Raw genomic sequence first — 12,536 nt, forward strand, 5'->3', positions numbered from 1 at the left:
CCTCCCAGCACTGCCTGAAAGTGAGGGGTGAGAGCTTCTCCTAGGACACCCCTTGCCCCTAGGGAAAGAATCCTGTCCCCCACCCCCAGGCTCGCCCCAGGGGAGGACCCTCCCCTCCTCCCTCATCAGCACATCCCCAGGCGAGGGGAGTGCCCATACTTGCAGCTCCCCCTCCAGGCCCGAGGGCCCACTGGCCCCGGAGCGGTCTAGCTGAGATGACGGTCAAGCTGGATTTTGAGGAGTGTCTTAAGGATTCACCCCGCTTCCGGTAAGTGTACACAGGTGTCCAGGGGCAGAGGTGGGGAGGTCCGACACTCCCTAATATACACAACCTTCCCCATGTTGGACGGAGGATGTCTTTCCAGGGCGTAGGTCTCAGAGGGGCAAGATCCAGCATAGAAGTCAAAGCCATACCTCTGGTGTCAGATCCCTTGCTCTGATGCTCGCCACCCTCTGCCAGTGTGGAGGGGGTCCCTCCAGCTTCTCTCAACCCCAGAGCTGGCACTCCCTCTTCCCTCTCTTGGGGACCCCTCCCCTCCCCCAGCACCTGCTCTGGGCGGTTAGCAACTTCCTGCCCTCGCCACATCCACCCTCTTTCTACCTTCCTGCTCTGGCCTGGGCCTTAGTAGCTCCCACACTGTGCAGGGTGAGCGAGCCAGAGCGGGTGGGTGGGAAGTTCTTAACCCATCAGCTTCTTCTGTCCAAACCCTCGGCTCCCAACCCCAACCCCTGACCCTGCTGACTGGACAGACCAGATAGGCCCAAGCTCTGTTCCCATGACACTGTCCGTCCTTTCCTAGAGCCTCTGTCGAGCTGGTGGAAGCCGAAGTGTCAGAATTGGAGACCCGGCTGGAAAAGGTGATCCGAATGTGGAGGGGTGACCCAGGGTGCGAGTGAGACAAGAAGGGTAGGGCTGGGGAGAAAAGTAGAGACTAAGTATAAATTCTGGAGATTACCAAACATTAACCAGGTTGGGTGGATACTGGGGGCTACAGAGAAACCAAAAGGTGGTTCTGTATCCTTAAGGAGCTCGGAATTTTGGAAAACAAGACTCACCTGTGAACTTCCTTCTGAAGACCTGTGTTATGCGGGACCCTGAGCCCCCAGAAGTTTCTGCCCTCAGGGGACTCTCAGACTGTGGGCAACAAATCAGTAAAACACTGACACGATGCAGTCAGGCGTTCCTGGCTTCCTGGCTGCTCTTTACAAAAGCAGCACCACGCTCCCATCCCCCTTATTTGGCTTTTTTTCCCCCTCTACAACATTTATCTCAACTATGTTCTGTGTTTACTTGCTGTAGTAGTTTTCTATTGTATAACAAATGATTACACATTCCCTGACTTCAAATAGTGCACAGGTATTAGCATAGTTGTGGGTCAGCACAGCTTAACTGTGCTCTGCTCTGCTCAAAGCAGAGTTCAGTCCTTGCTGTTGTGGGATTGAGGCCCTCATCTCCCAGAGGCCACCCACAGTTCCCTGGCCCCGAGCCCTGTCCATAGACAGTTTATTTCATAACAGCTTGCTTCTTCTTCAAGGCCAGTAGTAGGCTTTCCCAAGCGTGTGCTGACAAGATGCCATCAGTGTATGTCAGAATGTGATCACGGGGCAAATCCGTTACCTCTGTCATTTGGGGGCACCATCCTATTGCCCTTGCCACATGGTGAGAAGCATAATCCTTACTCAGCCACACTCAAGGAGTGAGGATTATGCAAAGGCGGGAGTCACAGGGGTTCCCTTAGCCTGTGTCTGTCCCACTTGCCTAGTTTGTTTCTTGTCTACTTTTCTCTCCTGGATTGGAAGCATCATGAGGGACTTTTACATTTCCCCTCCCCCGCCCCCCCCTCAATCCCCAGGGCCTTTGCCATGACCTGGAAGTTAGTAGGTAACCAACTAATAGATACATTTATTAATGAAACAGATACATTTAAATTGGTGTATAGCTGATTTACAATGTTGTGTTAGTTTCTGGTGTTGTACACAGTTGTACACATGAATATATACATATATTTTTAAGTTAAACTTTTTATTTTTAACTAATTGCAGATCACAGGAAATTGCAAAAATAGCAGAGAGAGGCACAGGCACCCATCTCCCAGCTTCCCCCAATGGTAGCATCTTCCATAACTGTAGTATACTGCTCAAACCAGGAAACTGCTTCTAGCATGATACAGTAAGCTGTCTAAAGACTTCACTTGGATTTTACCTGCTTTGCATATACCCTTTTTAAAAAAAATTCATTTATTTATTTAGCTGTGCTGTGTCTTAGTTGCTGCACATAGGATCTTTAGTTGCAGCATGTGGGATCCAATTTCTGAGCAGGGATGGAACCTGGGCCCCCTAACACTGGGAGGACGGAGTGTTAGCCACTGGACCCACCCGGGGAAATCCCTGAATATACTCTTTAAAAAAAAAATCTTTGTGTATAATTCAGTGGCACTTTATCACATGTATAGATTCTTATAACCAGCATCACACTCAAGATACAAAACTCCTGTCATTACAAAGAAACTCTTTTGAGCTTTTTTATAATGGTACCCTCCGTCCCCACCCCTTTCTTTATCCATGACAACCACTCATCTCTTTTCTATCTCTAGACTTCTCATTTCTAGGTTATCTAGGTGGAATCATACAGTATGTGACCTTTCAAGATTGGCCTTTTTTTTCCCTCTCAAAATAATGTCTTTAGGTTTATTCAAGTTGTGGCCTATCAGTAGTTATCAGCAGTTCATTAATAGTTGATGAGGAACTCATGCCTTTTGCATTGCTGAGCCCGTGCTATTGTATGGATATACCAGTTTGTCACTAGTTCAGTCTTCTGAAAGTTCCTTATTCAACTATTTGGGCAGGCAGGGTGAATAAGGGAGAAACTGGACACTCAGTCCCGCAGGGGAGTTGTGATCCTCTGAGTCCTTGTCCCTTATTACGGACACTCAAGGGTGACATCTGATAAAATTTGATTGTGGTCTGTTTCCTGACCGTTACTGACCCTGCCAGCCATCTTCAAGTCATGCTATAGTTCCCTGAAGCCTTCACTAGCCTGAAAAAGTGTTTTTCAGTTTAACAAAAGTTCCTTGAGCAAACCTCTGTAGCCCATGTTTTCTGAGCCCCTGCTACCCAAGATTTCCTCATAGAACTGCCCTGGTGGTCTCTAGATCCCCAGGCTGAACTGACAGGCTCCATGAACTCTTGCCCCTTCCCAGATACAGTGACTCAGGCTGGAACCAATGGTGTCATCTCCAGGAGCCATGCAGTTCCTGCAGGTGAAAAGAACCAGGGGTCAGAAAACCTAGCTCTGGCTTCTGAGTCGGCCACCTCAAGGAGTGAGTGGGAGGGAAACCAGTCTTCAGGCTATTCCTACTGCCACAGGGGCCTCCCAGAGACCCTCCTCAGGCCAATCACTGGTCCTTTATTTATCAAGCCTCCTAGGCAAGTGGAATGAACTGGGAGATTGGGATTGACATACATATTTAAACTATTAACACTGTGTATAAAATAGATAATTCATGAGAACCCACTGCATAGCTCAGAGAACTCTATTCTGTGTTCTTTGATGCCCTAAATGGAAAGGAAATCTTAAGAAGAGGGGATTTGTGTATATAAATGGCTGATTCACTTAGCTGTACAGCAGAAACTAACAACATTGTAAAGTAACTATCAGTTCAGTTCAGTTCAGTCGCTCAGTCGTGTCCGACTCTTTGCAACCCCATGAGTCGCAGCACACCAGGCCTCCTTGTCCATCACCAACTCCCGGAGTTCACTCAGACTCACGTCCATCGAGTCAGTGATGCCATCCAGCCATCTCATCCTCTGTCGTCACCTTCTGCTTCTGCCTCCAATCCCTCCCAGCATCAGAGTCTTTTCCAATGAGTCAACTCTTCGCATGAGGTGGCCAAAGTACTGGAGTTTCAATTCCTTCCAAAGAAATCCCAGGGCTGATCTCCTTCAGAATGGACTGGTTCCAATATTATTTTTTTTAAGCCTCCTTGTTTGTAATTTAGGGCCAGACAGAATGGGCCCTAAGAGCACCATCTCTGCCCTGACCCTGTGGCCTGGCTGACTGATTACTATTTATGAGGAAATGTTCACTAAGCATAGAATGGACACCTCCAGACAGTAAATACTGTATAGATTTTTTTGAGGGGGGCAAGGCATGTGGGATCTTAATTCCCCAACCAGAGGTCATACCTGGGCACTTGGCAGTGAGAGCTCAGAGTCCTAACCACTGGACAGCCAGGGTATCCCCCATTTCTGTAGAATTTAATACTGAGCAGGTAAAGCTCAGGTTTCATCCTGAGAGCCAGACACTGTTTGAGGATGGCGTTTCTGGGGAACTCTGGATTCAAGCAGATGTCGCAGGCCAGGAGAGATGTCCGGGAGGTGAAACCAACTGGCTCCGCTGTCAGACTGGGATGGATTTTGATCCAGGCCCAGAGCAGTGGGAGCAAAGAAACCGAGATAAGAAAGCAGCTCGTGTGTATTAGAAACCAGACTGGGCCGCAGAGAAGTGTAGGTGGGGGAGGGAGGGGCTCAGCCCTGGGAAAGGGGAGACAAGTCAGACAGGAGAGGAGCAGCACTGGGTACTGGTGGCACCGGCAGGACTCCTTGTTGCTCTGTTGTTTCCCAGCTCCTCAAACTGGGGAATGGCCTCCTGGAAAGTGGGCGGAACTACCTTGCTGCCAGCCGGGCCTTCATTGTGGGCATTTGTGATCTCGCCCACCTGGGACCACCAGAGCCCATGATGGCGGTATGTGGAGGGTCCAGTGCAGGCTGTGGTGGGGTCTGGGATGTGGAGAAACCCTGGGGAAGGTGAGGGGAGGGTTGGTCTGGGGTCTGCTGGTCCCAGGTCAGAAATCTAGGGATGGGAGGACCCGACCGCCCTTGTCTGGTACTCTCTCTCTGCATCTTCTTGCCTAGGAGTGTCTGGACAAATTTACTCAGAGCCTGAGCCACAAGCTGGACAGCCATGCTGTAAGTGGGGGGGGGGGGGGGTGTGTGGCAGCTGGTGGGGGAAGCAAGAAAGTCTGTGGTCCTGACCCCCATCTGCCAACTTCTGCTTCCCTCAGGAGCTTCTGGACGCCACCCAGCAAACACTGCAGCGGCAAATTCAGACCTTGGTCAAGGAGTGAGTTGGGAGGGAAACCAGTCTTCTGGCCTCTCTCCCACTACCATGGGGGCCTCCCTGAATAAAGGAGTTGTGAGATTGGAGGCTTCTGGTGGCCTGATCATTATCCCCTACCTCAAGGATCCCCTCAAAGTCCTGAGTGTCCATAGCTACAAGGCTGTGAATAAACCTTAGGGATTTCTCTGCTGGGGCCGGTGGGTGTATGGGTAATTCTGTGTTATTCCTGCACCTCCAGAGGTCTCCGGAGCTTCCGAGAGGCTGGCCGGGATTTCTGGCGGGGGGCCGAGAGCCTGGAGGCTGCTCTTACCCACAATGCAGAGGTTCCCAGGCGCCGGGCCCAGGAGGCAGAAGAGGCTGGAGCTGCTTTGAAGGTTGCTCGAGCTGGGTACCGGGGCCGGGCCCTGGACTATGCCCTGCAGGTGCCTGTCCCTACCTGTCCTCCTGGGGTACCAGGGCCTCAATTACCTTGAGGCTGGAGTCACTGATGTAGTGGGAGGGGTGGGGTGTGTGTCTTCAAGACTGACCTGAGATCTTTTGGGCTCTCAGATCAATGTGATTGAGGACAAGAGGAAGTTTGACATCATGGAGTTTGTGAGTTGAGGTGGGGGTGGGGGTGGGGAGGGGCCTGCTGATAGCTTGAGGGACCGGGGAAAGAGAGGGGTCTGCCCCCTGCCCACCTTGTCCCCAGGTGCTGCGTTTGGTGGAGGCCCAGGCTACCCACTTCCAGCAGGGCCACGAAGAGCTGAGCCAGCTGGCCCAGTATCGTAAGGAGCTGAGTGGCCAGGTAGAGCCCCAGGGAGCAGGGAGGTGGAAGAGGGAGGGAAGGGGCTCTGAGATGACTCTCCTGGCCTGGTGGGTGAGGCTGGGGCCATCTGATGATACTCTTCCTGTGCTCAGTTACACCAGCTGGTCCTGAATTCAGCCCGTGAGAAGAGGGACATGGAGCAGAGACATGTGCTGCTAAAACAGAAGGTGAGGACTGGGGCCGCAGACAGGAGGCGGATGGCCCTGGGGCCTTGGTCTCTGGCCCCTTCAGTTGCCCTTTGACACTTTGTGCCCCCAGGAGCTGGGTGGGGAGGAGCCAGAGCCAAGCCTAAGGGAGGGGCCTGGTGGCTTGGTCATGGAAGGACATCTCTTCAAAAGGGCCAGCAATGCATTTAAGACCTGGAGCAGGTGAGGAGTGAACATCCAATCGGCCAAAACCATCGGTTTTGGGTTTATTTTTGAGTGGTTATAGTGTGTTAAATGGGGTTTCCCAGGTGGTTCAGTGGGTAAAGAATCCTCCTCCAGAGGAGACCTGGGTTCAATCCCTGGGTTGGGAAGATCCCCCATGCCCCCTGAGGAGGGCATGACAATCCAGTCCAGTATTCTTGCCTGGAGAATCCCATGGGGAGGGGAGCCTGGGGGGCTATAGTCCATAGGGTCACAAAGAGTCGGACATGACTGAAGCAACTGAGCATGCACGCATGCACACACCATGTGTTAAATACAGCCAGGAAAAACAGACAGACTGCCTCTACCCCCCGCCCCCGCCCCCCGCTGCCTCCTTCAGAGACTTTATGTTCCATCAGCAAAGATAGTGACATGGTAATTAAGTGAATTATATGTCATCTTAGAAGGTAAGAATACCATAGGCAAAAAACAACAAAGAAGCAATGTGGACGCAGCCAGAAAGGAGCTGTGACTTTGAGTAGGGTGGTCAGTCTAGGCCTCCTGGAAAGGTGACTGCTGAGTGAGGACTGGAAGGATATATAGGGGGAGAATGTTCTAGGCTGAAGGAGGAGCCCTTCCAAGGCCCTGAGGAACCTGGAGCGTTCAAGGAACAGAGGGGAGGCCCTGGGTGTGGACAAAGGGAGGGAGGAGGAAGTGGTAGAAGATGCAGGTGGAGCTAACGGGGTATGAATCATGACGGCCTCGTTGGCTGTGCTCTGAGGGAAGTGGGGCGCCACGGGAGGGTGTGGAGCAGGGTGGTGACCTGCTCTGATGTGACCCCTTCCCCTTCCAGGGCCACCGCTGGCCCCTGAGGGATCTTTGTGCAAATTAAGAAACGGAGCCCCTTCTCCAAGATACTTATATTTGCCAAAATGTTGTAGTAATGGACTTATGTTATTAGACAAAGCATTTTTACTGCCATCTGCTGGAAACTTGTCTTTGTGAATCTATCACAACTGGGTGCTGAGATGTGACCAGCACCCCTCACGTGTCCCCAGATGCCCCTCCTCTGCAACATCTCCTGGGATGGGCAGCCCAGGGCTCTCTTCTCAGTGAGATTCTGTGAAGCTGAGAGCACCACATTCCTCCTGTCCCTCTCCTGAGCCATACCCCCACATCATGAACGCTATTTCCACCTCTTCCAGACGCTGGTTCACTATTCAGAGCAACCAACTGGTCTATCAGAAGAGGTACAAGGTGAGTAGGCTGGGTCTTGGGTACTGGGCCCCAGGAGGACTCAGCCCTGCTGTGGCTACCTGGACATCTGCCCTCCCCCAACCAGGACCCTGTGACTGTGGTGGTGGATGACCTTCGTCTCTGCACAGTGAAGCTCTGTCCTGACTCAGAAAGACGGTTCTGCTTTGAGGTCGTGTCCCCCAGCAAGTGAGTACAGTGCCCAGGGGTGATGGCCTGTGTGTCTCAATCTTACCGGCTGGCAAGGGTCTTGGAGGCCCCTCCTGCTGCCCCAGATGTTAACCTGTTGTGGTCAACTTGAGGGGAGAGTATAGGGCAAAGGGGCGTATCTAGAAGGGTATTTACCAATTGGTACAGAGGTATTTCCATATGACTGGCACCCGCCACACACTCGCTGAATGTCAGCCTGCCCATCCTGCCACTTGACTCCCCAGGGCTTAGACCCCTCCCTGCTCTCCATTCCCCTCTGGTCCAGGTCCTGCCTCCTGCAGGCTGACTCAGAGCGCCTCATGCAGCTGTGGGTCAGCGCCGTGCAGAGCAGCATCGCCACAGCCTTCAGCCAGGCTCGACTTGATGACAGCCCCCGGGGTCTAGGCCAGGTACCTTAACTGGCAGTGCAGGGCTGGGCTGCCCAGCGAGCTAGGAGATCCCTTCCCTTGCAGCCACTCTTTCTTCCCCTATCCCCACAGGGCTCGGGACACCTGGCCATAAGCTCCGCTGCCACCCTGGGCCCTGGCGGGTTGACCAGGGGAAGGGAGCCTGGTGGAGTGGGACATGTGGCAGCCCAGGTGCAGAGCGTGGATGGCAATGCCCAGTGCTGTGACTGCCGGGAGCCCGCCCCCGAGTGGGCCAGCATCAACCTTGGCGTCACCCTCTGCATTCAGTGCTCTGGCATTCACAGGTCTCTCCCTTCCGGGTCCCAAGCGTGGGCCCCTGCTCCTCCTGGGTTGGGGGCAGGAGACTTCCTGGGTTTCCTCTCACACTCTGCCTGTTCCCTGGGCTGAGCTTCTGGGGCCCAAGGTGGACCCAGGTGGGCCCAGGCCCTCAGTGTCCTGGTCTGGCCAGGGCAGGAGGACACCCAGGGGAGTTGATCCATTTGTCTGGAGGAGGGGTGGGGTTAGGACTGCTGAGGGTTGGGGAGCTGATGAAAAGCAGAGAGAGATGATGTTATGAGGCCTTAGCAGGTCTATATAGCCCTCAGGGGGGAGCGGGGAGGGGAGTGGCATGGCAAGAGTTGTCCAGGCCAGAATGCCTGGAGAGAGGGGAGGAGGCTGGAGAAGATGAGGAGAAGGGAGGAGAGGGAATGGTGAACAGGCAGAATCCTGCTTGATCTAGGTCAAGAGCACGTGGCCCTGGCTGCCCTCTGCCTCCTGGCCCAGTGCATCTGCATGGGCCTCCCCACACAGGACCTTGCCCCTGAAGTCTTTCCAGGAGTAGCAGCTGCCCCCACAGAGGGCCTAACATATCCCCTCTTGCTCTCTAGGAGCCTTGGAGTTCATTTCTCCAAAGTCCGGTCTCTGACCCTTGACTCATGGGAGCCAGAACTCGTGAAGGTGACTTGGGATGCTGTTGAGTGTATGGGGTTGGGTAAGGGCAGGGCCGCAGAGTCCTGAGGCTCAGACACTCACCCACACCCTACCTGTCTGTCTCTGTCTCCACCTGGGCCACCTGCAGCTCATGTGTGAGCTGGGAAATGTCGTCATAAACCAGATCTATGAAGCCCGAGTTGAGGCCATGGCTGTGAAGAAGCCAGGACCCCGCTGCTCCCGGTGAGGCTGGGGCCACCCTCCATGTGGGGAGGGAGGGAGGGCCCAGGACAAGAGGAGGGAAGACTGTCTCCTTCCCCTGCAACGCTCCCCCGCCAGGCAAGAGAAGGAGGCCTGGATTCATGCTAAATACGTGGAGAAGAAGTTCCTGACCAAGTTTCCCGAGATTCGAGGGCGAAGAGGTGGCCGGGGGCCCCCCAGGGGACATCCTCCTGTGCCCCCAAAGCCGGGGCGTATCAGGCCCAAGCCGGGGAGCTTCAGCTCTAAGCCAGGTATATAGTTGGTTGGGCATCTGTGAGCACCTGCTGGGCACTCAGCACAGTGCCAAGCCCATTGAGGAGGCACAGAGTCCCGGGTCTAGGTCCTCCCCTTGAGAGTGTCCGAGGGGCCAGACTGTACCAGCACTGGTTTTATAAGGCAAGAGTTTCGGGGATTAAAGTGAAGGATGGGAAGGACCATGGGGCTGGGAGGAAGCAGGAAGGGCTGTGGAGGGTGCCAACAGCATGAGATGAGTCAGAATGAGTGAAGGTCTCCAGAGGCCTGTGGATGAGGGTGGGGGCTTGGCCAGAGAGAGGGAATCAAGAGAGCTGAGGTTGACGATCAGCTCATCCCCATCATCCCTGCCAGTTGAGGTGGTCAGACAGGAAGAGGTGAAAGATTTGTCTATACTATATGCCTAGGGACCCACCCATATCCTCTCACACCCTCTATCACCCCCCACCACAATTTCTGGTCTTGGAGTCCTCCCCACAATTGAGAAGTGACCTATCCCATCACAATGTCAGGGGTCTGTGCTGGGGGTTTCCTTCTCAGATTCATGGCTGGTTCCCCTTCACAGAGCCCCCCTCTGAGGACCTGGAGAGCCTGCACCCCGGGGCCCTGCTCTTTCGAGCTGCTGGGCACCCTCCATCCCTTCCTACCATGGCTGATGCCCTTGCCCATGGAGCCGATGTCAACTGGGTCAACGGGGGTCAGGAGAATGCCACACCACTGATCCAGGCCACAGCTGCTGTGAGAGTCTTGGTGACCTCCCTACAACACGTTTGGTCTCCTCCTCTCTTCCCTCTCCTGACCTTGGTCCCAGCTCTTAACCCTCGCCCCAGCCCCTAGGGAGTGATAACCAGTAGAGTTAGATTGCTAAGAGGGTGAGATTTGGAGGCTGAGAAACCTGGGTTTGGATCCAGACCCTCACTACTTACAGCTGTGAACCTCCTTGTGCCTCAGTTTCCTCATCTGTAAAATAGGGATAACATGCCTTATTAGGTTATACTATGGATGTAATAACATGTAAAGAGCCAGAGCAGAGGGACTTCCCTGGTGGTGGTCCAGTGGTTAAGATTCCATACTTCCAAGGCAGGGGCTGTGGGTTCAGTCCCTTATTGGAGAACAGATCCCAGATGTCCCTTGGTGCCGTCAATAAATAAAGCTTAAAAAAAAAAAAAAAAAAAAGGCAGAGCCTGCCATCCCATACCACTGAACTGACCCGACTCCAAAATATCTTTTGTCTCTAATTTGCCATGGTTTCTCCCCTTCTCTATTTCTCCATGCAGAATTCTCTTCTGGCCTGTGAGTTTCTCCTCCAGAACGGGGCAAACGTGAACCAGGTGGACAATCAAGGCCGGGGCCCGCTCCACCACGCGACCATTCTTGGCCACACGGGGTAGGGATGACAGGGATGATGGCCTCAGGAGGAAGGCTCCAGACAGGGTGAGGGGCCCGCTGAACTTGGCTATCTTGTCCAGGCTGGCCTGCCTGTTTCTGAAACGGGGGGCCGATCTGGGAGTTCGAGACTCTGAAGGCAGAGACCCCCTGACCATCGCCGTGGAAACAGCCAACGCTGACATCGTCACTCTGTGAGGGTGCCTGGGGAGGCGGGGCTCGCGCTTGCACTATCCACTTGGGCGGGGCTCACGCCAGACCCCAGCTTGCCAGGCGGGGCCTGGGAAGGGGCGGGGCCAGCTCCTGGACCAGACTGAGAAAGGCTTCTCCAGGTGTTGACTGAGGCTTGGAGTAGGAAGGGGAGAGGACAGGATAAACTCACCTTCCTTGGTGGGTTTATTCTGAGAGAGGCATCATTCATTAACGTTGTCAGGAATCTGTAAAATACTAGACCCTGGGAAAACAGGTGAATGAAACAACCCAGCTCAAAGGCTGGGAGGGTGGGGGTGGGGGTGGGGTGAGAATGTCGTCCATTCCTTAATTCTCTCCCCCTTCAGGCTACGATTGGCAAAAATGCGGGAGGCCGACGCGGCCCAGGGCCAGGCTGGTAAAGTACACCTCCCCTCCGCCCTGTGCAACATTGTAACTGTGGGCTTCTGGCCCCTGGTGACCTGTCCCCAACTCCCTGTCCTCAGCTTCATTAGTTAATTACATTATTTATTCAACAAACACGTATTGGGCGCATCCTGCGCTCCAGGTCCTTGAAACAAAGCAGAGAATAGGCGAGGGCGCTGCCCTGACAGTACAGACATCTCCTCCACCCGCGCTGGAAGCGCGTGCTCTTACCAGGCCGGGCTGTCCCTATTGTGCTATTCGTGCTAGGACCCAGCCTCTCAGCCCTTTCTCCCTCCCTTCAGGAGACGAGACATATCTTGACATCTTCCGTGATTTCTCCCTCATGGCATCCGACGACCCGGAGAAGCTGAGCCGGCGTAGTCAGGACCTCCACACGCTTTGATCCCAGGCCTTCAAGGGCTCGCACCACCATCCCTTCCCTCCCCACCGCCCGCCCTTTCCATTAAAGCCTTTGTGCTTTGCTCTTCAAAGTTCATTTATTGGCCACCCTTTTCCGGCTGGTGAGAGATAGGGCACTGCGACTCTTGGGGTGCAGGAGCGATTGGGAGTTTTCGAACTGGAGTTACTGGAGGGGCAACTCCTGGGAGTGAAGTGGGAGCTTCGGCCTCCAGGGCGGGGGCTCGCGGGCTCAGGCGACGTGGCCAGACCAGTCCGGCCAGGCGGAGGCCGCTTGCTTGGCGTGGGTTGGGTCTAGCCTTGGGGAGGGGGGGCCGGCTGGCATCCGGCAGGGATGGCGAGGCTGGCTCAGGCCACCCTGGCCCGGAGGCATCCCTGGAATGTGGATGCTCAGCACCCGCCCCCTCGGGAATTCCCCGTGGGAGTGACAGAAAAGGAACAGGTCCCCAACCCCTGAGGGCTGGCCCTCAGTTTCTTGAGCGGCGGGATTGGAGATGCCGGCATCCACTGAATTGCAGACGTGAGGTCGGGCACACCTGGGGGCCCGTGAG

At 54.4% G+C, this 12,536-nt stretch overlaps 1 protein-coding gene across 1 annotated transcript; it reads left to right on the forward strand.

Moving 5' to 3' along the window:
* The first annotated feature begins 6 nt into the window (after nt 1-6).
* ACAP1 (ArfGAP with coiled-coil, ankyrin repeat and PH domains 1) lies at nt 7-12,064 on the forward strand. Its single transcript, XM_004012645.5, has 22 exons — nt 7-268; nt 801-858; nt 4,625-4,744; nt 4,915-4,968; nt 5,064-5,122; nt 5,358-5,541; nt 5,669-5,713; nt 5,811-5,906; nt 6,020-6,094; nt 6,186-6,295; nt 7,480-7,531; nt 7,617-7,717; nt 8,004-8,127; nt 8,218-8,429; nt 9,012-9,081; nt 9,203-9,297; nt 9,394-9,566; nt 10,133-10,305; nt 10,845-10,954; nt 11,037-11,147; nt 11,511-11,560; nt 11,871-12,064. The coding sequence occupies exons 1-22, from the start codon at nt 216-218 to the stop codon at nt 11,969-11,971; spliced, it is 2,226 nt and encodes a 741-aa protein (XP_004012694.3). The 5' UTR covers nt 7-215; the 3' UTR covers nt 11,972-12,064.
* Nucleotides 12,065-12,536: the final 472 nt, after the last annotated feature.

Source organism: Ovis aries, chromosome 11, assembly GCF_016772045.2.
Source record: "Ovis aries strain OAR_USU_Benz2616 breed Rambouillet chromosome 11, ARS-UI_Ramb_v3.0, whole genome shotgun sequence".
Lineage (NCBI taxonomy): Eukaryota > Metazoa > Chordata > Mammalia > Artiodactyla > Bovidae > Ovis > Ovis aries.